General features: G+C 39.6%; 1 protein-coding gene and 1 pseudogene across 3 annotated transcripts; one reads left to right on the top strand and one right to left on the bottom strand.

Moving 5' to 3' along the window:
- The first annotated feature begins 72 nt into the window (after positions 1-72).
- Positions 73-23233, top strand: C13H18orf54 (chromosome 13 C18orf54 homolog). Of its 3 annotated transcripts, none has more exons than XM_036205134.1 (9): positions 73-485; positions 1507-1628; positions 3414-3733; positions 4703-5488; positions 5759-5909; positions 9540-9642; positions 16179-16310; positions 18443-18513; positions 22587-23233. In XM_036205134.1, the coding sequence occupies exons 3-9, from the start codon at positions 3451-3453 to the stop codon at positions 22657-22659; spliced, it is 1599 nt and encodes a 532-aa protein (XP_036061027.1). In that variant the 5' UTR covers positions 73-485; positions 1507-1628; positions 3414-3450; the 3' UTR covers positions 22660-23233. The 3 variants fall into 3 exon arrangements, with proteins under 3 accessions (XP_036061027.1, XP_036061026.1, XP_036061028.1); XM_036205133.1 differs by having other exon boundaries at positions 1330-1628; XM_036205135.1 differs by lacking the exons at positions 16179-16310; positions 18443-18513; positions 22587-23233 and adding an exon at positions 12193-12219 and having other exon boundaries at positions 1330-1628.
- Positions 23234-26567: 3334 nt separating this feature from the next.
- Positions 26568-27286, bottom strand: LOC118594550 (annotated as a pseudogene).
- Positions 27287-27519: the final 233 nt, after the last annotated feature.

The raw sequence follows: 27519 nt of genomic DNA, 5'->3' as shown, positions 1-27519 counted from the left end.
AAGTCTCCCACTGCACAGTCCCCTCCTCCCACAGCCCAGGAAGCCCGGCCTCACTGCCCTGGGACGAGCAGTGCCCGGGGTGAGGATGGCCTGGGACCTGGGTGGAGTTAGAACCTTCCCACCCAACGCGGAGAGAGAAGACACGGGAGCAAGCCCACCTCCCCGGAGGGACGGCGATCTAACGCCCCTCAACGCCCTTTGACCTCTGAACTCTCCGCGGGGCTCTCGAACCTCCCCCCCTCCCCACACCCCTCCTCTCCCCGAGCCTGGCGCGACGCATGCGCCCCGCGGGCCGGCGCCATGTTGGGTCGGTTTGAAAGCCGAGGCGGGCGTCTGTCTACCTGGCCTGGGGCAGCGGAGCAGCCAGCCGTCCGGAGGAGGAGGGCGGCGTCGGGTTCGGGGATGCTTCGCCGCGTTGTCCCGTTTGCGAAGGGCCGGGGCTTTCGACCGAGGGTCTGGAAGTGTGCGCTTTAAAAAGGGTCCTGGTGAGTGTCGCGCATCCTTCCCCAGCGGACGGAGGAGGGGGACCCGCCCAGGGGAAGGAGAGTCGGGGTGACCCGGGGTGTGATGATACAGGGATCCCGGGGTGCGGTGATCCCGGGGACCCGCCCAAGGGAAGGAGAGTCGGGGTGACCCGGGGTGTGATGATCCAGGGATCCCGGGGTGCGGTGATCCCGGGGACCCGCCCAGGGGAAGGAGAGTCGGGGTGACCCGGGGTGTGATGATCCAGGGATCCCGGGGACCCGCCCCAGGGGAAGGAGAGTCGGGGTGACCCGGGGTGTGATGATCCAGGGATCCCGGGGACCCGCCCAAGGGAAGGAGAGTCGGGGTGACCCGGGGTGTGATGATCCAGGGATCCCGGGATGCGGTGATCCCGGGGACCCGCCCAAGGGAAGGAGAGTCGGGGTGACCCGGGGTGTGATGATCCAGGGGTCCCGGGGACCCGTCCAAGGGAAGGAGAGTCGGGGTGACCCGGGGTGTGATGATCCAGGGGTCCCGCCCAAGGGAAGGAGAGTCGGGGTGACCCGGGTGCGGTGACCCCGGGGACCCGCCCAAGGGAAGGAGAGTCGGGGTGACCCGGGGTGTGATGATCCAGGGGTCCCGGGGACCCGCCCAAGGGAGCGGACTCTGTGGAAGGAGAGTCGGGGTGACCGGGGTGTGATGATCCAGGGATCCCGGGGACCCGCCCAAGGGAAGGAGAGTCGGGGTGACCCGGGTACGGTGATCCAGGGGCCCCGGCGAGGCTCGGGTTGGGGCGGGGACTTGACCGCTGTCACGCAGCGCCCCGGGGGTCTCCCTGAAGGCCGTGTCTGTGCCCGCCACCCACAGGGACGCTGCCACCCCGCAGACACGGATGGGCCAACGCCGTGCAGCCTAAGGTCGGCGACAGTCCCCATGTCCCCGCTCCATCGACGCCCCCTCTGCAGACTGAGCCGGCCTTGGCTTCTTCCATGGTTTAGAACTCTTGAGAGCTGCGGTTTCCAAAGAGTTGTTCTTAACTTCCAGACGCGATCGATAGTCTGTGTTTTGAATCAAGAGTCGTTGACATTTCTTGCCCTAAGTTTGTCGTTCAACAGGATGGGTTTCATTTTGGAGATTTCACACCGGAGCGCTCGCGAAGGGGAATGGTGAGCTATATGGGTTTATTTAAAATAGATGTAAGTGGAAACAGTCCCGTGGCTGAAATGGGAAGGAGGGTATCATAAACAGTTAAAGTATGTTGAGAATTGTTGGAAGCAGGGCTGTAGGTGCTCAGGCGTTTCTTTAATTACCTACTTTTGCACAGGCTTGAAAACTTTCCATAAGAATTTCGGGTTTTCTTTTCGACATGTAAATGGAGCTAACCCGTAGCCACTTACTGAGAACTAAATCCAACGGCTTCCCCATTGAAGCTTTTGCTGGTTCTTAAGGTTTTGTGTAGAATCGGCAGCCTAATTTGTATTCTGATAAGACATAAATGGTACTCAAACGGATTTAGTTGAGCTAATTTAAAGATTCGTAAGAAGGATAAAGAAAGCATAAAATTGACTTTGTTCAGTTCCTTTTTAAAGAAAAGCCAATAGCAGCAACCAAGAATCAGACTGTTATACTTTGCTGTTGCTAAGCAACGCTACTCCCTCCCTCAGCCTCTGAGTGCTAGGAATACAGTCAGGAGCTACCACAGCCCTTTGACTTTTATTTAAGTAGGAAATGTGTTATATTTTAAAGTCAATTTTGACATTACTAATATTACATTAAACAAAAAAACTTCCAAGATTATCGCCAGAATTAAATGTATTGACCTTGCAGCATCATAGCATGGGACACATCCTATTCGTGACTTTTTATTGAGAGACTACTTCAGTTCTCAGTGACTGTTGTGCTCTGAGTTAATACCTGCCTGTTCTGTCATTTCATGTTTACAAATATACTCTTACTGTTATGCTAAGAGATCTCTAAGTTTAACTAGAAAAACAGAAAGTTGAATACATTAAATGAATTTCCAAATCATTTAAGCTTGCTCAAGAAAGGTGAACTGAATCTATTTGAGAATTGAAAATACAGGAGCTGGAGAAATGCAGTCATTAAGAGCGTTGGCTGCTCTTCCAGAGGACCCAGGTTCAATTCCTGGCACCCACATGTTGGCTCACAGATACCTATAATTACAGTTCCAGGGCATCTGTAGCCCTTTTTGGCCTTCCTGGACAACAGGCATACATGTAGGCACAAAGTCCATACACATAAAATATTTTAAAAAATTAAAAAAGAATTAAAAGTACCAAGGATGTGAAGGTCAAGAGGAGATTCTTAACTTATTTTTTAAAAGGCTTATAGCTAGCTCATTCGGAAATAAAATTTATAGTTTAATGTTTTTTGTAGATGAATATTTTGTTCTCTGTAGTTATTTTTTGGAGGGGAAACAATTGGCTAAAGTTTCATATTGGTGTTTGCAGAATTAAAAGAAGGTGTCATTCCTTGTTCTTCCTTGTTTCTAATGCTTTATTTGATGGCATGAAAACTGACTAACTGCTATCTGTAATACATGGCAGTAGGCTTGTAAGTCTTAAAAAAATACTGTCCGTTGGAGAATGATAGGTATTGTGATGTCATAGACTATATCAGCATAATAAAAAAGGACTGTCCATTAGTAGTTTTCTGGACTTTTAAAACAGTGAGTACTTTTTCTTTGTTATATTCCGTGTATATTTTTGTATGTGTATTTCTAAGCACATAGCAGGTGTTCAAATTTTTTTCTAAATCATTCATGAAATGACTAACTGTAAATAATAGGAAACATTCAGTGCCTAAGTAGGAATATCTATTGTTGATAACTAATTTTATTACTGAAAAAATTTATGTTTACATATTTCATCGTTTTTATTGCTTATAGTCATTTATCCATTGCACTGTAACATTTTGTGTTTCTATTGCAGTATTTAATGGAAATGAATAACTTATTTTGAGAAAACCATGTCAAAATCAAGCTCAAAACACAGAATATGTTCTCGGGAATCTTCAGTGTCTTCTCTCCTGGCAAGCTGCAGCCTAAGTGGGGGTAGTTCCTCCAACTCGGATGGCTCTTTTCAGTACAAGGACAAATTGTACAGTTCTGCATCCGAGGCTTTGCAGGCTTATATTGATGATTTTGATCGAAGCAGAGAATATCCTGGAGCAAACATGGGCAGAGTGAATGTTGATGAGGAGTCTGATACTGTGCTGCCATTTTCCAGCTGTGTGCCCAAACCTAACAATGGTATGCTCTGTTCCCCAGGCTTTCTTGCATTCTTTTATGTCCAGTGATTTAACACATTTGAGTGATGTGCCTTATGAAGTTGGATTTTTTTTGTTATTTTGGAATAAAAATAACTTTTATATTACTGAAGTCTTGGTATTTTCTAAAACAGATTGTATACTTGTCATGATCCTAGGAGTTTTTGTCTAAGATCTTTTGACCTTGGAGAGAACACCAAGGATACCAGTAAATATAGTTGACAATTGTAAGTGGCTGATCCTAAGCTCTTAATCCATTTTTCTCTGACATGATGGAAAGAATATTGCTATTCTCTTTATAAGCTAATGCCTAAATAATCCCAATCATTCTGAGTTTATACTTGCTCAGTTTCAGCTGGTGAGATAGGAATATTATTTTTTATCATTTGTATTCTATGGATCAGTAGTCACAATATACGGAGTTTGTCCTTCATAAAGCTTTCATGAAGACAAGTCTGGAAAAATGAGTTGTTGATGAAAATTCTACTAAACACTTGCAGAAGAGTATAGAGGGAGAAGGATATGGGTGACGTATTCTAGGGTAGATGCAGAACAGCGTTCTCTGTGTGGTCATGCTGTTGCAAGGTGACTAGGAGAGAAAGCAGACTGTTTCCTCCTGGTTTAATAGCACACTTCTCCCTAGGTTGTAGCCAGTTTTCAGTCATCAACCTTACTGTGAGTGTATTAATGTAAAAGGAATGTCTGTGGAGAAAGTTGGAGAAACAGTAAGTCAGAGAACACACACAAATTCAGCTGATTGGGGATACATATAGAAATTAAACACTGAAGAGGTATGAAAAAGCACATTTACCAGTTTATATATTTAATACTTTTATTCAAAACTAATGATAAAGGGAAAGCACTCAAAAGATTCTTAAATTATTAATTCTCATTTACTGTTGACTATTACATATGATAAAGAAAATAAACAGAATTATGCTTTGTTTTTCAGCTTTTGAAAATCTTGATCACAAACAGCACTTAAACTCTGTTCACTATAGAAGAGAGACTATTAATGACATGGACTCCATTAGTCTAACAACTGATGATTTGTTAAGACTTCCAGCAGATGGATCTTTTTCCTTCACTTATGTGAAACCTGGTTACCGACCAAACAAGAAAAACAAACACATTGGAAGACGGGCTTCATCGGACTTTAAGAAGAACCCAAATTTTCATGTAGACTCTACTCCCAAGAGCAAGGATAATGTAGTTACTCCTGATGTATATACCAATGTAAATGGAAAGAAATATAGTAGCTCCAGAGCCCCAAAACCTATGACTAGAAATAATAAATATGTTTTGGAGTCATCTTTATCCTTTCCTAAAGAATCGTCTTTCAAGGACAGTTCAAAGTCTGGTTCTGAAAAGAATTATCCAAGATGGCTCACTAGCCAGAAATACGATCTTAATGTCTCAGGGGTAACTAGTATACCTGATTTTAAGTATCCAATTTGGCTTCACAATCAAGACTTGCTACCTGATGCAAACAGTCAGAGGGTTTCTGAATTACTTAATGAAGATGAACATTCCCTTGTGCATAGTTACCAAACACAAAGAACTACTCAGCTTACAAATAAACTAGATTGTTTTGAGTATTCTTTTCAACCTTCAAACTTTACAAATTCCTTCAGGGAGAATAAAGGATTAGTTAATGACTATAAATGTGATTTTGAAAATAGCCAATGTCAGTGTGAGAATCCACTTCTCCCAGGACAATTCCAAAAGCCATTCTGTGGTAATACTTTGTTTTTCGTCTTTTATTTTAAAACGAAGGATATGTTAAAATTTAACATACTTTGTAGGAGTTTTATGATGGAATAACATTTTTGTAATGTGTATGATTAACACTAAAGCTGTGAAGTTCTCTGTTTTCTTTGCTTCAAGTATCACATTTTGTCCTGGTTTGCTGTCATAGATGTGCACATTCCAAATATTCTTCCTGTTGACTGTGAGATGTTTTGAGACTTCTATTTTTTTTTTTCTTAAAGAGTGTTTTTAAAATTAGGTGACAAACTCGAATTGCTTATCCTGAAGGCTAAGAAGAATCTCAAGCAGTCTACTGAAAACTTACCAAAGCCTGTGGAGAAGGAGGACAGCCCTTGCTCCTTAGATAAGCTTGAAGCAGAGCGATCATGGGAAAATGTCCCTGTTACTTTGTAAGTAAGTGACATTGTTTAGTGTGCCAAATGAAAAAGTGCTATGTCAACATCAGATTTGCTTTCCACATAACTTAATAATTAACAGTGTTATGATCTAGCTTTTATTTAAGTTGCACTTTTCATTTGTTAATACAAGATGGTATAATGTTTCACATACTTTCATAAAATACATGCTACATGTTCATTTTGTTTTAGTGTTTAATTATATGAAATATATATATATATATATATATATATATATATATATATAAATGGAACTTGATCAAAATTTATTTTGTAATTGGAGTAGTGTTATTGAGTTCTCATTACTTTTTAAATGTCTTCCTGACACCTGTTATTCATTTCTTGTATATATTTTGATTTTCTATTTTAGTCATTACTTTCCTGAGATGACAGTCCGTTTTTAGATTTGGTCTGTTGTAGTTGGTAGAGTTCTTGTCATTTCTATACTCAATCTTCCTGTGACACTAACTTTTGGACTAATTCAGAAGTGCCTACACACCTAAGATGAGCATGGCGTTGGTCAGCGTTTGTGTAAGGAGGTTTTTCATTAGTGTATTTACTATATCTGGACTCACCAGAAGCAGAGTTTTGGTAAGCTGTGTCTGTCCTGTGTCTTAGGCTCTAATAGTTGAATGTCTTCTGGAATTCCTGGATTCTTTTTCCTTTCTGAGACACTGTCCTGCTCTGCGGCCTTCGTTCCTCCCCTGTCAGCCTCCTGCCAAGTATGTGGATCTTTCCCGATGGTTCTTAGTTGAATACTTCACTTTGGAATGCCAGCTCTGACTGTTATCCCATCTCATCTCTTACTTTTTTGCTTTGATACCAGTTTAAGTTCTTTAAATTTTGAGGATGGACAAATTATAGTTACTTAGGGTTGTTAAAAGGCTTCAATTGATTTGAAAATGGAAATACTGAGGCTAGTTTCTGACCAAGGGTTAACTGTCTTATGAATCATGTAGGGTTGGTGATTGTTCGTAAACTATTTTCTCCTTTTAGTTTTATTTCTCAACTAATTTCAATAATGTCTTCTAAAAGAGGAATTTATAACTAGCTTATTTAATGTTATCTTCCTTCATTTTTCTTATTTGCATAGTCTTTGTGTTAGTAAAAAATAAATACAGTGCTTTGTTTTCAGTTGAGACCAAAATGCGGAGTAAATATCAGAGCGCCTTAAGAGTAGAAGTTTTGAATGCATTTGCTGTATATATTTTTTGCATTTAGGCTATAAAACTTGTGTTTTCATAGCAATGATTTGACCCAGTAACTTGCACCCAGCATTTCATTTTTGGAGAGTCAACTCACAAGTATGCCTATAGAAAAAGAAAAGATAGATTGCTGAGAAGAATAAATAACTCTCAGTTGAAGACTGGCCAAGTATTCCAGGATGAAGCAGAATGGAATAGGAAGCAATAGCTAGTGTTCTGAAAGGTAGAATGTAGATGCTGGGGAGATGGCTCAGTTGGTAAAGTGCTTGCACAGGACTTCAGTGTGGATCTGTAGCACCCATGTAAGAAGCTGAGTATGGTGGTGTCTACCTGTAATCCCAGGGCTTGGGGAGGCAGACGAGCTCTGGGTTTTTGGGCAAACTAGTCTTGCTGAATTGGAAAGCCATGGTTCAGTGAGATAACCTGGCCCACAGTCAGGACAATCTCTCTCACCCACCAGTCCCACAGTTGCTCAGACCCAACCAAGTGAGCACACAGGAGGTGGAAGGCTGGGGCAGAGGGACACTGCCAGCCGCTAACATGGCAAGAAAGATGTAAGGTACTAGTAAGCCACGAGCCACATGGCAAAGTATAGATTTATAGAAATGGGTTAATTTAAGATAAAAGAAGTAGATAACAAGAAGCCTGCCATGGCCATACAGTTTATAAGTAATATAAGTCTCTGTGTGCTTACTTGGTTGGGTCTGAGCAACTGTGGGACTGGTGGGTGAAGAGATTTGTCCTGATTGTGGGCCAGGCAGGAAAATAACTACAGAGACCTTCAAAAATAAGATAGATAATAGTAGAGGAAGGCATATGAGGTTGGTCTTGGCTCAAACATGTCCACACATCCGCACACCATGCACACACAGTAAAATGTAGGACATAATCAAAATCAACTAATTATACCTTAAACAAATTTTGTTGTGAAAATTTTAAATATAAAAATAGGATAGTTTGGTGAACTTCTCTGTGGTCTATATCTTGAATGAACATATAAAACTATACTCGTGAGTGGTGAGTGAAAAGACTACCCAGTCTGAGAAAAAGCTTATAGCAAAGTATAAGTAAGATATGTCAACAAAAAAGTTCTTATTAAGAAAATGATTATCGGGGCTGGAGAGATGGCTCAGAGGTTAAGAGCACTGACTGCTCTTCCAGAGGTCCTGAGTTCAATTCCCAGCAACCACATGGTGGCTCACAACCATCTGTAATGAGATCTGGCGCCCTCTTCAGTATACATAATATATAAATAAATCTTAAAAAAAAAAAAAAAGAAAAAGAAAATGATTATCATGCAATGTTCAGATTTTATATGAAGATTACTAGATATTGTGTTTTTAAGTTAGAAATATAACTTTATAATGATATGTAAAGAAATAGGATAATTTCATTTATTTCTGTGATAAACAGAATGTCAATTTGGGAACATTCTTATTTTTGCCTTGAATACTGCTTTCCTATTCAGAGCATCAGAAGAAAAAAATGACTGTTAAATATGTGTGTGTGTGTGTGTGTGTGTGTGTGTGTGTGTGTGTGTGAGACCATAGAGAATTAGGTATTTTACAGTACTTCTGTGAAATAAGGACAATAAATGTAGATACTCAGGATTAAACAGACAAATTATCTAAAGGTCATATGGAAGTGGGACTGGGATTAGAAGTTTAGTTTGGAATTTAGATTTTAAGATTTAGTTTTTCTCAGCTCTCCCTGTGTTGTTAGCAGTTTTGTAGGGGGGCTTGTCTTGTCTGGAAGGTGGGGACCATAGAACTGGAGTAAAGACTGCTGCAGAGTTGTGTTTTCTGATTGTCATTAGATAGATAACTTATTTGGTATGAGTGCATGGCATGGGGGATTGAGCCCAGCGTCTGCCACTGAGCTACACTCCCAGCTTTCCCAATATTTGCTTGGGAGAAGGTACTTGTCAGTTGTGAACTTCTGAAGCTATTTCATAGCTGGGATAGTCACTTGAAAAATAATAGTTCACTTGGTGTATGCATTGTCTGTAAAGCTGGAAAGGAGAAGAAGCAAGGGGATACAGGAGGCTGAGTATTGGTTTAGGAACAAATGGGGAATTAGTACGTAACTTTAATATGAGTCATATCCGTGACATTAATTTTTTTGGTCACAACTTCAAATTGTTAGCTGTGTGCATGTGTGCCTGCATGTGTGAGATTACAGTGTCTTGGAAGCCCGAAGATACATATATCCTGGCATTGGAGTTCCAAGTAGTTATGAGCCACAAGATGTGGGTGCTGGGAAAAGAATGAGGTCCTTTGTAATCATAGCAAGTGCTCCTAACTGCTGAGCTGTCTCTACAGCCTCACTTGTTTTTAACTGAAAAATTTCGAATTATGTAATACCTGCTCTTTAAACTTTGGGAACTTAATTACTGCTGTATCCTTTAAACCCTGTTTAGCAAATCTCCTGTCCCTGTTAAAGCTGATGACCGTCCTCAACAAAGTTCTGGGACACAGTGTATTAATGAGATTCTTGAAGACTTTTTAAGTGATGAGAATCAGGTGAGTAAAGTTAATTTTTATAGTAAAGGAAAGCCTGTAGTTAATTTGTAGATACTGACTTCTGTTACTTAGTATTTTAAAATAACAGTAGAACTTCCCAAATCTATTTTTCTCCAATACACCCACAAAACCATGACTATTTTAATTATTTTTAGTATTCTAAAGTATAAGAAACTAGAGTTGAATTATACATGCTGCTTGAATTGTCATTATATTATCATTTTTTTCCCCTGGAAGACATAAAGGAGACATAAAGGGAAATGATATTTCTCTGTAGGCCAGTTCTCCAATAGTATACATACCATAATAAGTTAAATTCTTACCTTATTTTACAAAGTCACTTTGTATGTCTTAACAAATACAAATGTATGTATATACATTTAAAAAATGATTTGAATTAAAAGCATGAGTATGACTGACATAGTCAAGGATTTTCATGGAGTCAGTGTATTCTGTCAGAAGAAGCAAACAGAAGAATGGTAAGAGGGTGGCTGCTCGACCAGGAGATTTGTGAAGTAGGAAATGCAGTGAGACCCTAGGAAGGAGTAGAGAACGCATGCCGGAGACCACTGCAGTCACCGGAATAGTAGAGCAGTGATTTTGGTCGAGTGGGCACATTGGAGGTGGCCAGCAGTTGCTGGGTTTGAGATGTGTCTTGAAGGAATCCAAGATAGGTCAGCCAAGCAGCTAGGGTGATGGCATTACTTAGTAAAGGAACATTGGTAGAGGAACAAGTGTTAGGAGAATGTTTAAGGTTAGGCCAGATCCTAGATCGTGTTTTCCTACCCGCACTCTCTCTTTGCTTGGTGTCTGCTTCCCTTACTGGAGAGATGCTCATGTCATCCCATTTGTCTTGGACTTACTTCCAAGCTTCTCTTTTTCTACTGTGAGACATTTTTTTTTCTTTCTCTTTTTAATCTCTTGGGTTTCCCTCTCCTTCCTGGAGGAAATAATTCAGTTTCAAGGAAACTCCCATCGCTCACCAATATCACTAAGTAGTGAGGACAGACCATTGTAGCATTAACAGTATTAATCCATCAAAGAGAGAAATACAGGTGGGATTGATGACAGCCCATTGTTATGTCCCCGGTAGCCGACCTACATGGCATGTGCTGTTAGGTGAGATGTTACTGAGAGCAGGTGTGGAGGCGGCAACTGAGTGAGGGGAGGGGAGAAGCGAGGTGAGATGAAAGACGGGAAAGGTGAGTAGAGGGGAGAGAAGAGTGCTTTGGAAGGAGAAAGAAGAGACCAAGAAATTGAAAGAAAGAAATAATAAAATGAAAGAAAAAAGGAAAGTGATTTCCTAGTAATAAAGAACTTCATAACTAAAACTAGACTAATGTAAACAATAAAACATTAAAGGCTTCTCTTAAAAACTAGACTAATGTAAACAATAAAAATATTGGGCTTTTCTTAAAAAAAAAAAGGTAAAGTCAAAATAGCACTAAAATACAAAGGGGAATCATGAGGCAAAAAACTGTCTCTGAAAAAATATATTAATAAAATTAGGTCAGTGTATTGAGGAGAGTAAAAATAGAAACAAAGTGAAAGCAATAGCCAATGAGTAGTGCAAAGAGAAAGGGAAACATGGAGCAAAGAGGGAAATGGCTTGGAATGGCTTTCCGGTGGTCAGGTGTGGGAGACTGTCGGCTCTGTATGTGGGTGGAGGTCAGCTGGACTTCCTGTGACTGGAGCTGGTGCTGAGCAAGGGTAGGCTGCCTACTAGAGCTGTCTGTGTTAAAGTCCTTGTGTTGTGCACTGGGGGCCTCTGCTGCCGGTACTTAGATTTGCAGCCAATGTGTTAGCTAGATTTGCCCACCCTCCAGCTACTCTAAGCTCTTCTCCCTCAAAGTGGCTAATATTCTAGCTGGGAGGAATCTATCAAATATTTTTGGAGTACAGAGAGAAGGCAGCTTTGGCACTGAGATTGTGTAGGCTGATAACCTTTCTAAATGCTTAAACATTAACCATTCTGTTAGAGGGATGTGACTGGATAGTATCAGTTTGCTGGATCTTCAGCGCGTTTGGACTCAACTGCAGTGAATCTCATCGCTTCAGGGTTTCATACACTTGCTGACCTCAGACTTGACCATCAGACTCCAGTGTTTTTCTCAGTTGATGAAACTTCTAAGAGTGGGTTTCCTTTTCTCTGTACCATTTACTACCGGAGCTAAACTATCTGATATCTCCATTTTATGTATTAGTTTACTTGTTTATTTATTTATTTGGTTTATCAGTGCCTGTACCTCTTATTCTCCATAAAATTCTCCCAGCGTCTATTTCAGCAGCAAGTTGAATTTAGGTTTCTGGTTCTCAGGCCCCAGAGTGTCTTAATTGAAACAAATAAGTACTGTGGTAGCTTGAATGATAATGACCCCCATATTTTCGTGTTTGAATACTTGGTCCTCAGGTGGTGGAACTGTTCAGGAAGGATTAGGAGGTGTAGACTTGTTTATGAAGTGTGTAGTCTCCCCTCTTGGGGCTTGGGCTTTGAGGTTTCAAAAGACTTGTGCCATTCCCAGTGTGTTTCCTCTCTCCTCCTACTTGTAGATCACGATGTGAGTTCTCAGCTGTTCCTGCTGCTGTCATGGGCTCTAACCCTCTGAAACTGTAAGCCCCGACAAATGCTTTCTTCTATAAGTTGTCTTGGTCCTGGTGTTTTATCACAACGGAAATATAACTAAGACGAGTGCCTGTCAAGATGCCACTGTAGCAGGAGTGCTCTGCTGAGGTAGATCATTGAAAAAAGATACAGAAATAATAGGATAAAAGGGTAATTATTGAAACTACTCTAAAAAGAAAAAAGAGAAGATATAGAAATGATAAGATAAAAGGTAGATTTTTTTGATCTACTCAAAAAAAGAGAATATGGGTATGATAAGATAAAAAAGGTGATTGTTGAATCTACTTTTAAAAAGGAACTACTTGTTTTAAATAGGATAAATAACGAAAAATTTTTTCTGAATCTGTCAAATGTTAATGGATTAAACATTGTTAATGTAATTCTTGACTGTATATATTGTATATACATATTGGATATAATTTTTCTTGTATTATAAGCTTTTTAAAATTTTAGACAAAAAAAGGGGAAAAGTGGTGATATTGTGTTCCCCAGTATATTGTGCACCTTAATGAACTTAACTGGGGTCAGAGAACAGAACAGCCACTAGATATAGAGGCCAGAAAATGGTGGCACACATGCCTTTAATCCCAGCATTCCAGAGTCAGAGATCCATCTGAATCTCTGAGTTCAAAGCCACACTGGAAACAGCCAGGCATGATGACTCACACCTTTAATCCCAGGAAGTGATGGCAGGAAGCAGAAAGGTATATAAGGTGTGAGGATCAGGAACTAGAGCTGGTTAAGCTTTTAGGCTTTTAGCAGCAGTTCAGCTGAGATTCATTCTGGATGAAGACTCAGAGGCTTTCAGTTTCAGATGAGGAAACAGGATCAGCTGAGGAACTGGCGAGGTGAGGTGGATGTGGCTTGTTCTGCTTCTCTGCTCTTCCAGCGTTCACCCCAATACCTGGCTACGGGTTTGTTTCTATCAACAAGACCTTTTAAGATTCCTGCTACATTTTCCATTGCTCACCCATCCTGCTGGACAAGTCACAAAAGAAGTTAACAAAACTTTGAACCATTTATGAAGCGATCTTATCTTGTGGGTAAGACTGCTTGTCCATGTTCACTAGGATTCCCTCACTTACCTTTTGATGAAGCTCTGCTTCCCCTTGTTTACCAAAGAGCTGTCGTTTGGCGTACTTCTTCCCACTGAGTTACCTTTTGCGTCTCTGCACTGCTTAGCTGTCCTGTCTGTGTTCTCAATTTCCATAGGCCAGTCTTCGTTCTGTTTGGAATAGGGTCTGTTTTTGTTTTTGTTTTTTTGTTTTTTTTCTTGTTCTGATACTTCTCTGTAACCAGCTCACATGGAGGCAGCTTTTAGTCTGTTACTTAGAAGTTTAAATAGTTTTTTGAATGTATGGAACATTACTGAGTCAGAGGAAAGAGATGATGTCCTCAGAGACATTCAATGTTAGATTTCAGTGATTATAAGTCTTAAAATATTGAATGATTAAGTACTGATTTTAAGTCTAACTGGATCTTTACACTGATACTTTTTCTGAGTTTTTATTTTATTGTAGTAAAGTATAAATGACAAAAAATTTGCCATATTAATTCATTTTTAAGTATAGTTCAGTGACATTTTAATAACTTGATATTACAGCCATCACCAACAACTGTGTCCAGTACCCTTTCATCTTCCCAAACTAAGTCTCATTACCATTTAGGCACTAACTTCTCGTTCTTCTCCCCCACCTCCTGATAAAAGGACTATCTTGGTTTTTGTATCTGAAGTAGCCGCTTTAGGAATCTCCTAAGAAATGTCATGAGGCATCAGCACTCAGAAGGGGGGAAGTGGGATTGTGAGTTCCAGGCAAGCATAAGGTGTAAATTCCCAAACAGATGAATAAATTGAATGTCCTCACAGACTAACGTCAAAGAATTGACCGTCCTGTATAGTGAAGTACTGTCACGCTCTTAGAATACATGAGAAGTTAGCATGATTGGTTGTTAGATCTTTAAGTGGAAGGCTCTAAACAGGTAAAAAGATAGCATCTCTGTATGAAAACATATATACATGCATGCACACACATGTACACTCACACATGTAATTGAAAATCTAGTTTTAAATCTAGTGTCTAAGAAGAAAGGTAGTGTTTCTGAGTTTAGCGTATCTTATTTTACATGATTTCTAGTTTCATTTTTGTGCAAATCTGATTTTATTTTTCTTTATGCCTGCATAAACTTTTGTTGTGTTTATGTACTACATTTTCTTTATATATTCAGCTGTTGCTGACATCAAAGTTGGCTCCATTTCCTGGACATTATGAATAGTACAGAAGTACACACGGATGTGCAAGTACGTCTGTGGCATGTTGATGTAGTTCTTTGGGTGTAGAACCAAGAGGAGTAGCTGGTGTGTGTGTGTGTGTGTGTATCTTCTTTCAGCTTTTGAGGACAAATCAGTCCATTTGCATAGTGACTGCAAACATTTTACATTTTCACAAGCTAGTGAAGAAGGCTTCTTCTTTCCCTTATCCTGACCAGTGAAAACATACTTGAAAGTGTGTTGAGAAAGATGCCTTTGTAATCTAGTCCTCACTCAGTTGATAACTAAATTTTTTTTGACATTTGAAAAGAACATTTTGGTTTACATGGATTCTGAAGACATTTTTGTCCAAAAGGTGTGGTTTTAAGATGTTAAGTGTAATATTCATTTTAAAGTAGCAAGGGTTAGGAGGAATATGCTGAACTGTTTATTATTTTATTTCTAAATAATTTCACCTGGATACTGGGTATTGTGAGGTGGTGAGTTAGTAGTTTGGATTTTTAAAAACACTTTCTTTGCTCAGTTTTCTTCAGTGGAGTGGCACTTGGTGTGTATCAATGACCCTCCAAGTTAGACCCCATGCCTAGGAGTAATTAGCACGTACACACACACACACACACACACACACACACACACACTGTTTTTCTTTGAGAATTTTATATGTACAATGAAATACAATCTTATCTGCCCCCGTTTTCACCCTCCAAGTCCCCCCCCGTAGGCCCCAACCTGCCCCTCTCTCAGCTTCATGTCTCATTTTTTTTTTAAATCACTAAATCCAGTATCCAGTTAGTGCAGCCCATATGCGATGGGTGTGGCATCAGCCACAGGAGCAGAGAAGCCTACAATGGCCACATCCTCAAAACAGAGTGATTCTTCCTCTCCCAGCAGCTATCAGCTTCTAGTCACTCCTCAGTAAAGGATGGGGCTGGAGATGGTTTGTGTCATCTGTGCTGGGATGATGGCTGGTTCCTCTTCTGTGGGTCTTGTACACGGAACCAGAGCTGCTGTGAGTTTTAGAGGATGGCACAGCACTCTCCCCTTCAGCTCTTTCTTCTTTCTTCTTCCATGGTGTTCTCGTAGCCATGTGGTACTAATATAGGTGTTTGAATTATGGCTGAGAACTCAGTCTTGTATTCTCCTCATTTTAACTGATTTTGCCTCTCTCCATTGACTACAGTCCACTACAAAAAGAAGCTGCCCTGACCAAGGCCAAAAGCAGCTCAGGTCTGTGGTTATAAATATGTAGAAAACTATTAGACAGCTTGACCGCTTAGCAGACTAGCAGTAGTGAAGTTCTGCCTTAGAGACCTGTGACCTCCCCGAGTCGTGGACTGCTGACAGACATCGTAAAACTCCCTTCTGTGGAGCACTCCTCAAATCCAGTCAGAAAGACTACACTGTAGCAGTCATGGCACTATTTAACCAGTAGGCACATCTTTTCTGGCAGGTTGGTATTGCGGCTTGCAGGGTCCGGTGCTAGGTAAGACCACAGATATAACAGATTTGATTCTTTAAAACACAAATTTTAATACATTGTCTGGATTTTTGCATTGCTTCTTTGCTGGGGAGTAATACACAACCAATGTACTTGTTTCCTTTATTATTTGAATAGTTTAATTTTATCATCTCATTTAATTCTAGAGCTCTACCTTATCTGGAGGCAAACACCATGGTCCTGTTGAAGCCTTGAAACAAATGTTATTTAATCTTCAGGCAGTACAAGAAAGTTTTAATCAGAATAAAAATAGAGAGCCAAAAGAAGAGATTCAACAAGTAAGCATTGACTTGTGAACCGAGAAGTGGGATTTTATCTAAAATTGTATGAATCTCTTCATCACGGTGGCGGGAGCTGTGACGTGAGGGAGGCATGGAGGCAGCAGGAGGGTGGCTGGGGTGAGGAGGGGGGAAGCTGTGCTCTCACGATCCTGCCGAGGAAGAAAAGTGAGGGAGCCTGTGAGCAGCTTCCTCCAGTTACACCCGTCTTTCAGGTTCTACAATCTCTCAAAATAGTGTTAGCAGTTGAGGATCATCAGCACTTGAGCTGTAGGGTCACGTCATATTCAAACTTATAACAGATTTCTCCAGATTGTTTCAGACCTACCTCCAGTTCCATTTAATATGCATGCCAACATAGTACATGCTGGAGAATTGTATTATAATTATGCATGTTTTAGAAATTTTTACTCACACCTAGTATTAGTAGACTTCTAAAGGGGGTCTCTTTTTTTTTTTTTTTTCTGCTTCTGAGCTATTTTTTTGCTTATTTTATGTTTACAAGTCCAAGTTTATTTATAGATGCTGCTGTTACAGTTATCCTGTGAAAGAGACATCAGTGTCATCTTTAAGCATCCTGCAGAATTAACCTTTCTGGCTTTTTAGAAACACAGAAACCTCCTACAGGTTTTGTGAAGCCTAGAAAATGTTCTTAATGTTAGACTTCTCTACCTTTATACTTCAGAAAAGCAAATTTATTTTTGTTACTATGTGTTTATTGGCACTTCTGAATACAACACTTTTCAAATTGTGTATTTCCTAGAAATTTTTCTAAAATGTGTTTCTACTTTATGCTATTCTATAGAGGATGAGTTTTCAAACTATAGGACCACAGGATTTCTGTTCTCCCATACCTACCGGCAATGAATTCTAACTGCCACTCACTAGCAAGTGGAACATGAATATAAACCAATTAACCTCTTTACTTTCAGTTTTATTTTCTTTTCGTGACAAACAAAATTTTGATATTTTGATGTAATATGATATATTAAATAGGTATGGATTATGGAATAGCTAAATCAAGCTAATTGGTGTATATCACCTGTCCCCCACTTTTTCTCCCAGGGTACTCTTGAGGAAGGAGAAGTCAGAAATACATAGATAGAAATAGAGGAGAGAGACAGATAGAAACATAGGATAGTCTTGGTCAAAACCCACCAGCCCCTTCTGTCTCTTCTAAAGGGCTTTTAAAGGAGTGCCAAGGGGTGGAGCAAAAGACCTCCCCCAGCACAGCCAAATGCAGACCATCCCAGACACCTGGTGACCATGCACGTGGTCAAGCCATCCCCAATGCAGCGCTGCTGTGTAAAGCAAGCTCAGATATCACTAGAAAACCTTTGTGGGCTCCCACAATCACCTTCTGTAGGTATTTTTTTTATGGTGAGAACATCTAAAAATCTCTACTTGAAGATTTCAAGTCTGTAATAGATGGTTATTAACTGTGACCGCCATAGTTATATAGTAGCTATCTTGGACTTGCCCCTCCTAAGTGTAATTTTATATACTTAATTAACATCTCATTTTTCATCGCTCAGCCAGCCTTTAATTTACTATGTGATCCAGTGGCTGGAAAACTAGCTCAGTGACTAGCAAGGCTTGCTGTTACAGAAGACTCAGGTCTAGTTCCTGGCACCCATGTTGGGTGGCAGCCCCAGGGCTTTAACAGTTGTTGTACTTTTCAGATTCCACATGTAAGTGAGATTATGTATTGCTTGATTTTTCTGTGCCTGGCTTATTTCCCTGCTCAGTTGTATTGCCATTCTGTAGAGCTTTATTATAGTCAGTGAACATGACAAATGAATCAACTTGAGTGTCTCAACCTGGTCCTTTAAATTACAGTATTCATTGTTTCTCCTGACACTCTAATCATAGCATTAAGACACAGTGTAACCTGTCCTTCACTTACTCTCTTAAACATCATTGACACCTAACCTCTGTGAAGATGTAATTTCAAGCTAAAGTAAGATTCTTTAATGGGCATGTATTCAGAAGCATATTTTAGAAGAATTGAATGATGAGTCTCACTGTAATTTTAGAATAAAAGAAAAATGAAAGTATAATTGCTCTTCAAAAATAGTTTGGTATAACTAATTATTTCAAATATTTTAAATTTTTTTGGTTTTTAATAATAGGTGTCAGAGGATGATTTTTCTAAATTACAATTGAAGGAAAATATGATTCCTATTACTATGTCTCTTCAAAAGTAAGTATTCTTTACTAATGGACACAAATCCATTTTAGTCATTCCTTTGACAGAAAATCAGGGTGGAATTCAGTAGTTCCAAGAGTAGTGTATGGTAGGCATATTTAAGCTTCTTATAGCACACTATGTTTTTTTAAATTTATTATAAAATTGTATGTGCTTATATGTTGTATTCGTGTGTGTATGTGTGTGTGCGCGCGCGCACGTGTGCATGTGGAGGCCAGAGGTCAACACTGAGTGTCTTCCTTATTCATGGAATGCATTATTTTTTAAGAACATTTCTTTCTCTTTAACCTGTGCTACTTTCTATTTAAATAGTCCTAAGTACTAAAAAGATACTCATTTAAAATGTATATATATGCCTGGCTCGGATTCTCTTTTCATTTCAGAATAAAAGCAGCAATTTGAGATATATAGTACCGTTGTGGATAGACTCTAACAATAATTTGTTATGAAATGAGTTCATCTGGTCATTAATGTATCATTTAACATATGTGAAGCTGACTAGATGTTTCAGTGGGTAAGAGCACTTACTGCCAAGCCTGATGATCTGATTTCAGTTCCTGGAACCCATGTAGTGAAGGACATAACTGATTCCTACAGATTGTTTTCTGAGTTCTATACAAATGCCAAGAGCATGCATGCACACCACACACACACACACACACACACACACACACACACACACACACAGGCTAAATGTGTAAAAGATACTTTATACATCTGAAGTAGAATAATAAGTTTTATATAATAGTACATTTAACTTTCTTAGTCATATTGTGCTAAATAATTAGTGAATACTAGAAGTTGTTTCTATTGTCAGGCACTAAAGTTCTTTACATTTGCATTTGGTTATAGAAATACGAAATGTGATGTTCTCTGAGCATTTGAAGAAATGGGTGTGCTATAGATGCCTCGTTTAGCTTTGAGCACTCCCTTATTTTCTTATTTTCTGCATGTTGGCCAGATGTGGGCCTGTGTGTTAATCACTGTCTTCTGCAAAAGGAATTTTCTCTGATGAAGATTATGTGATAGGTGATTAGGAGTCAGTGTAATACGGTGTGCATCTAGAAGAATAGTAGTAGTAGGTTCTCCCTAGGGCCTATGGCCCCCTAGCTATGAGTTCTTGGCTGTATTAGTGGAATCAGAGTATGAATTATGTCCTGTTCAGTGGACCTTAAATCCAATAGAAGGTGTTTGGTTACTCCTATAACAATCATGCCACTGTTACAACAGTGGCATATCTTGTCAGGCTGATAGTTACTGTAGCTCATAGAGTTCACAACTAAGTAGGATTTGTAATTAATTTTCTTATTAACGTGCATAGTATCTTTCAGTACTGTGAAAACTAAGCAATATGGATGAAGCTTTCACATTGGTACTAGTTTGATTTTTTCACACTCTATGACTCAAGTATTTGGTGTTTTCAGCAACAGGATTTTACCATCAAGTACTGGAGGGTAGCCAAGAACAGTGGCCATAGCCTAATATTTCAGGGAGATTGTAGGACTTCACTGACAAACACTTTGGGAGAGATAACTCATATCTGGCATTGGGTTTTCTATTTGATAGCCCGTGGTGTTAGGAGAGGCATTGTCCCACTATAATAGGTATTTCTATTTCAGCTCTTTCTGTGTGCCTGCGTATATTTTAGGGAGCTTCTCTAGTACTGGATTTCTGCACAGTTTTTCAGGGCTCCTTAGTGTTACTCCTCCTCATACCTCTCCTTTACCTTGCTCGTCCATCCACTGTCCCACTTCCTGCTCTGTTGTTCTCCATTCCTGCTTCTTCCTTGCCTGTGTTCTAGCTCCGTTCCTTTGAAAATCCCTCCCACCCCTGACTCCTTACAAGTTTCTTAACTTCTGTGGGTACTCCAGTTGAAACACATCTAAATATTCAAAGCTACTATCTACACGAAAGAACATGTGACATTTTCTTTCTGGCTCTGAATGACTTCGCTCAATGATTATTTCCAGCTTCATCCATTTATCTGAGAATTTCATTTTTCTTAAGAGCTGAATATTGTCTAATGTACTGCATTTTCATTATCTGTTTAATCAGCTAATGGACATCTAGGCTAATTTCATTTCCTGGCTTTTGTGAAAAGAGCAGCAATGAACATGGATGAGCAAATATCTCTGTAGTAGGGTATAGAGTCTTGAGTATATATGTCTAGTAGTGATATACCTAGATCATATGGTACATCTGTTTCTCCGTTTTTGAGGAATCTCCATATTGTTTTCCATAATGGCTGCACTAATTTGCTTTCCCACCAACAATGCATATGTGTTTCTTTTTCCACATCCATTCTATCATTTTATTTTAAAATTTTCAAACATTCTGACTAAAGTAATATAAAATCTGCAGGTACTTTTAATTCTTATTTCCCTGATGGCTAAGGATGTTAGGAAAGTTATATGTATCCGCTGCTTATATTCTTTCTTTTTAGAACTGCTTAATTATGTGCTTTAACTAAAACTATTTTTTGGATTTACTTTTATTTTTATGTTTTATGGATGAACATTTTGCCCGCATGTGTGTGTATGATATGTATCACATGTGTGCCTGTTCCCTTGTGGAAGTCAGGAGACGGTATGGGATTCCCTGGAACTGCAGTTAGAGGTGGTTGTGAGCCACTGTATGGGTGCCGGGACTGGATCCACCGACTCTTTACAAGAGTGGAGGTGCTCTGTAACCACTGAGCTGGCTTCCCAGTGCTAACTAGGTTATTTGGTTTGGCTTTTTTTTTTTTTTTTTTTTTTTGAGATCTTTTTGTATTCTAGACACTAACCTGTGTTAGCTGTATAGCTGGTACAGATTTTTTTTCTGCCTCTGTACTTAAAAGATGGTGTCCTTTGGCATCAAGAAGTGATGTAGGTTCCTGAGGTGTTCCATCATTTTATCAATTATTTATCGTCTTAATGCTTATGCTCCTGGGTTTTCCTGTTCAGAAAGTTCCTCTAGTGCCTATAAGTTTAAGCATATTTCCTAATTAACCTCTATCAGATTCAAGTTATTGGGTCTAATGTTGGCGTCCTTGATGTATCTGGAATTGTTCTGTGAAGGGTGAAAGAGGACTGAGTTCCATTCTTCTCCATGTAGTCATTAAGTCTGACCAACAGCGTCTGCTGAAGATGTGGTCTTTTATCTAATGGGTATTTTGAAAAACAAAAACAAAAAAACAACCCTCGGTTTTTAGTGTATGCATTATTCAGCCTATTGCAGAACTTACTTGTTTTTTCTTCTTGACAAAAATAAGTTTTACTAAGAATTTTTAGTGATATTTGTAAAATTTAAGCTATCTTTACTGTAGATATTAAATGAATTATCTGCCTTTGTAGTTGGAATTTTCCTGCCTGGCCCAGTCAGGACAAATCTCTCTTACTCGCCAGTCCCATAGTCGCTCAGACCCAACCAAGAAAGCACACAGAAACTTACATTGTTTACAAACTGTATGGCCATGGCAGGCTGCTTGTTATCTACCTTTTCTATCTTAAATTAACCCATTTCTGTTAGTCTATACTTTGCCACATGGCTTGTGGCTTACCAGTGTCTTTACATGTTGCTTTTCATGGCAACATGTTTCTCTCCAGCCTTCTACTTCCCAGAATTCTCTTCTCTCTTGTCCCGCCTATACTTCCTGCCTGGCCACTGGCCAATCAGAACTTTATTTACACAGAGCGATATCCACAGCATGCCTTGTCTCCTAGATGATACATATAGCATGACAAAAGAAAAAATTATTTTTGCAAAGCTATTAGGAAAATTATAGGAAAAACCTTGTATTAAATATGGTAATTGTGATACTATTTTTTATTAGGCTCTGGCAGATTAACTAAAAATTGAGTTAAAAACAAGCAAATGTTTAGAGAACATTAAAGTATTTTAGTTCTTTCTTGTTCAGATGTTAAAGTTTATAAGAAATAGTTCTCAAAATTTTATGTTTTTCTATAACTTCATTTCTTACAGTAATTTTGAAGTCAATAAATAATATAATCACCATTTCTTGCTTTCTACATTGGCTTGTCCCTTCTCAATATTGGTTTAATGTATTTTTGTTTTTTTTAATGAAGGGCCTTACAACATTTATCACGCCTGAGAGACCTGGTGGATGATACCAGTGGGAAACAGTCATCAAAAATGTGAAGAGGAAAATAAAACTTTAACCACAATAAACAGTCACCATACAACTCATTATGGACTTTTGCTATTACTTACATTAACTAAGTAAATATAAGCCATCCTTTATTCTATGACTGCATCAAGCATAGTTCTAAAAAAATCTAAACTTGGAAATATTCATAGGCCTGATTTTATACAAAACACAACTGGAAGACCCTAATATATGTCCTGAAGTAGTCCTTGGATCTTCAGATCAGAAAATGTTTAATATTCAGACGTGGATAATTTCCTTTGTTGCCATTTATCTGGACGCAGCTCTTGCTGACACGCTCATCATTTGTCATTTAGTTCTTTGATGTTAAAGGACTTTTTAGTTTCTACCCAAATTTTAAGTGTGTGTGCATGTGTGTGTACGAAATATATATAAGCAGCTTAAGAAATACCTTAAATTGTTGTATCATATAGCATTTTGTTACTTGTATGATGTCATAAATTGAATATTTAAGATGTTATATTTGTAAATGACATTGAAATAGTTGGTGACTCAATGCTAATGGAATGTTCTTTTATTGTGATATTACAGAACCTTGTTATTTAATTAGTGCTTTGATTCTTTGTAAGATAATCTTGATAATACTTGACAGTTTACAAATCATTTTAGAGAGAATATTTGAGAATTTAATATTTTATATGTGGCTACTTAGATTTTAGTTTTGGATTCATCCCAATCTATTAAAAACCATGACGTTATGACAGATCTGAAACTAAACAAAAAAGGAGTGTGGAAAATCTAGAAATGATTATAATTTAAAGCTATTTTATATAGTTTTCTGAATTCATCTCTAGATAGAATTGAACAGAGCTGTGTTTTGCAGTTTCTGCTGAGTATTAATATTTATAATAAGTAGGAAACATTTTCATTTACTGAGACTAAAATTATGTAGTAAAGCATAACTAATGAATTTAAAAGTGATGAAATTAAAGAGTGCATGTGTATATATGGTCAAATACTACAAATTAACATACTACCCAAATGGCTGTATCTTTAATAAATAAATTTACTGTTATGTAGAGTTTCTAAGCACATTTGGCCAAAGAATTTTTTTCTCAAGTCATTAAAGCTCCATTTAACCTCAGATGGTGTAGAGTAGAGACCCTGTCTTTTTGTATTTCCTAGCCAGTGAAGTTTCCCACCTATTTGTCTGGCTAGTTCAAGAAGCTCTTACCAGTAAGTTTGTTAACACTGCGAAGATGTCTTTGCTGCTGACATTCTATTTAGTGACATGTTCTACTGCACAGTAAATGGCTTATGCAACCAAATAAAGAATTACCATGTACATTAAATTATACCTGGCTTTGAAACGGAAGATTATAACAGTTATATCAGGTAGGTCTGGGAGAGTCATTACACCTAGCAAAATGCACTGTAGACAATTTCTAAAGAGATATCCAAGTTGTAAGTTCCAGTTACATATTAATTATATGTTTGTCCCACATAATCTATACCATTGCTGGAAAGCATCAGCAAAGACATGGTGATCTAATGACCGACTAACATTCACTTGGTTAATGTTCCCTTTTGCAAGAACACATCCCTTATACTAAATATAACCAGCTCATTCTAAAGTTATGTTACAACTTATATTTTAAAGCAGTTTTATATTACCCAAAGGAGCATTACTTCTTTATTTTATAATAAATATGAAGAAAGGTAGCTTTTACCTAATGAAAGGAATTGACTGAACCAGTTATTAATCCCAATTTAAAAATCTATATAGGAGGGACAACTGAAAAATAAATCTAAATGTTCATGAAATTCTGCAAAAAGTCATTAGTTGCGTGTATAATTAATATTCAGATTTTTATTTACAGTGTTGGAGGATATGTCAATAATGAGATTGCTGAACTGAGACTTTAGATAATGAGAAAAGTTAGATTTTAAAGCTGTATTATAAATGTAAAACTCATCACTTCATTGCTCTTACTTTTTAAGGTATATTGGAAAAATGTTAAATAGGAAAAAAGAAGGGGCTTCAATTTTTTGAGCATAAAAATTTTGAAAATCTAAGGGTATGGTGGAGTGTGGTGGTGTGTGCCTTTAACTCCAGCACTTCAGAGGCAGAAGCAGGCTGACCTCTGAGTTCGAGGCCAGCCTGGTCTACATAGTGATTTCCAGGACAGTCAGAGCTACATAGTGAGACTCTCTCTCAAAGCCAAAAAGAAAAAAAAAAATTGAAAGGGAATGGAGAGATGATTCTATTGATAAAGTGCTTGCTACTCATGCTTAACTCATGTTTAAAAAAAAAAAAAAAGCCAAGCATGATAGAGCACATGTAGTAATTCTGGTCTTGGAGAGGCAGAGAGAAGAGGATTCCTACTGCTTGTTGGCCAGCTTTGTAGACTAATGAGTGAGCTCCATGTCAAAAATACTTTTTATTTTTAATAGAAGTAGAGTTTTAAAAAAATTTATTTTTTTTTTATTATTATTATTATTATTATTATTATTATTATTATATTTGTGTTTTAATTTTACATGTCAGCCATGGGTTCCCCTGTCCTCCCTCCTCCCGCCCCTGCCCGCACCTTTCCCCCATCCCCTCCCCTCCATTTCCATCTCCTCCAGGGCCAAGACTCCCCTGGGGATTCATTTAAACCTGGTGGATTCAGTACAGGCAGATACAGTTCCCTCCTTCCAGGCTGAGCAAAGTGTCCCTGTGTAAGCCCAAGGTTCCAAACAGCCAGCTCATGTACTAAGGACAGGTCCTGGTCCCACAGCCTGGGTGCCTCCCAAACAGTTCAAGCTATTCAATTGTCTCAATTATCCAGAGGGCCTGATCCAGCAGGGGGCTCCACAGCCTTTTGGTTCATAATTCATGTGCTTCCATTTGTTTGGCTATTTGTCCCTGTGCTTTTTCCAATGACAGCATGAGGTTTGCAGGCAAATGGGTGGATCTAGAAAAAAATCATCCTGAGTGAGGTAACCCAGACTCAGAAGGACAAACATGGTATGTACTCACTCATAGGAGGATACTAGATGTAAAACTAAGATGACTAGACTGCTACACAACTCCAGGGAGGCTACCTAGAAAATGGGACCCTAGGAAAGACACAGGGATCACCCAATGACAGAGAAATGGATGAGATCTACATGAACAACCTGGATGACAGTGGGAGTAATGAAGGGCAAGGTTTGAGGGAAAGAATGCTTAGGGGAGCAGGAGATCCCAGCTGGATCAAAACAGAAAGGGAGAACAAGGAATAACAGACTATGATAAATGAAGACCACATGAGAATAGGAATAGGCAGAGTGCTGGAGAGGTCCCCAGAAATCCACAATGATACATCCTCTGTAGTCTGCTGGCAATGGTTAAGAGAAAGCCTGATCTGACCTAGTCTGGTGATCAGATGGCCAAACACCCTACCAGTCGAGCTGGAACTCTCATCCAATAACTGATGGAAGTGGATGCAGAGATCCTCAGCCAGGCCCCAGGTGGAGCTCCAGGTGTCCAATTGTCGAGAAAGAGGAGGGACTGTAAGAGTGTGAATTGTTGAGCCCAAAATTGGAAAAAGAAGTAGAGATTTTAATACCATAAATCAGAGTGGGCCTGCCTTTCACTGTCAAGTCCCCTCTGAGGCTTCATATTTCTGTATTGCCTGGAAGGCTGCCTGCAGCCAGGGCTTCCCCTTATCCCCTAGGAAGATCCAGTACCAGCCTGACAAGGGAGTCAACAGCAGCTAAGGAGTGGGAAGGGGGAGGAGAGAGAAGCGTGTGCAGGTGCATGTGGGTGTGTACTTACACGTGAGAACACATGTAAAGTGTCAGGTTTATTGACCCTGGCCCCGGGACAGTCTGGGATGGGAAAGGAGGTAGGGCAAGAAACATGGGCTGACTGTCCCTGGGACATTTAGAATGGACTAAGCGGGAAATATCCCTAAGTCTGAGCTTTCAGGACTTGAGCCCTTTGAGTAGGGTGGAGTGACTGATCCAGTCTGTGGGACACTTGGTCTGTCCCCTTTTGAAAGCCTTGGAAAAGTGGGTGGTAAGAAGTAGAGACAGGTTTCTGCTGGAAGAACTTGACTCCTCGGCCGTCACTGACAGTGACATCTCAGCCTTGTGCTCCTGCTGTAGGGCCTATAGAGCATGAAGTAGGGTCGCCTCATCCAGCCCATGGAACTCTTCATCCTCTGTGTCTTCCCCACTGGTCAGGGCATATAGGGTAAACACAGAGTGGTTCTGGCCACCCCTGGAAACCCACTGATAAATGACTTTCCCTTATTCTTCTGGCCTCTGCCACACAACCAGGAAGCTAGACTTATTCTTATCCGACCACTGGAGGTTCCCTTCCTTCCGCAGCAGTTCCTCTAATACAACCTGGATTGACTCTACAGGAAGTTTCCGCTGTAGCTTGACGTTGTTGAAGAGCGGGCTCTCCCGGTCTTCCATCACCGTCATGCTGGACTGTTTGTGCAGGTGACGAAAGACAGAGCCGGAGAGCACCAGGCAGCCAGCTGCTTCCGCCGAGTGTCCACGTTTGGCTGAAACGTAAAGATGGGCGGGAAGCGGTACTGCCACGCCCGGCCACTCGAAACTCACCGCCACCTTAGTCAAAGATAACGTTCTTAATAAGGGAGACAGACATTCCTGAGGCATGACACCCAAGGTTGTCCTCCTGGCCTCCACATCTGCATGTACACACTCAAGATACTTTCATAGTGTTTGAGATCAGGAATTAAAGATATGAAAAAATTCAGTCAAGACTGAAGTATACTGGCCTGACTGTGTGAATTCATCATTCAGCTGCATAGAGATTTCTGACCGAACTGAGGATGTGTCTCCTTGAATTAGCCTTGGTTTATGTTTCTGTGGTCACGTTATTTATTTAT

Source organism: Onychomys torridus, chromosome 13, assembly GCF_903995425.1.
Source record: "Onychomys torridus chromosome 13, mOncTor1.1, whole genome shotgun sequence".
In the NCBI taxonomy this organism is placed as follows: domain Eukaryota; kingdom Metazoa; phylum Chordata; class Mammalia; order Rodentia; family Cricetidae; genus Onychomys; species Onychomys torridus.
Note: the sequence above shows the minus strand (reverse complement) of the source record. Positions and strands in the feature narration are given on the sequence as shown.

Coding starts and splice junctions, on each gene's coding strand:
- C13H18orf54 (XM_036205134.1), top strand. CDS start 3,451: ATGTCAAAATCAAGCTCAAAACACAGAATATGTTCTCGGGAATCTTCA. Junction 3,734..4,702: donor TGTGCCCAAACCTAACAATG/GTATGCTCTGTT, acceptor TTTGTTTTTCAG/CTTTTGAAAATCTTGATCAC. Junction 18,514..22,586: donor ATTACTATGTCTCTTCAAAA/GTAAGTATTCTT, acceptor TTTTTAATGAAG/GGCCTTACAACATTTATCAC.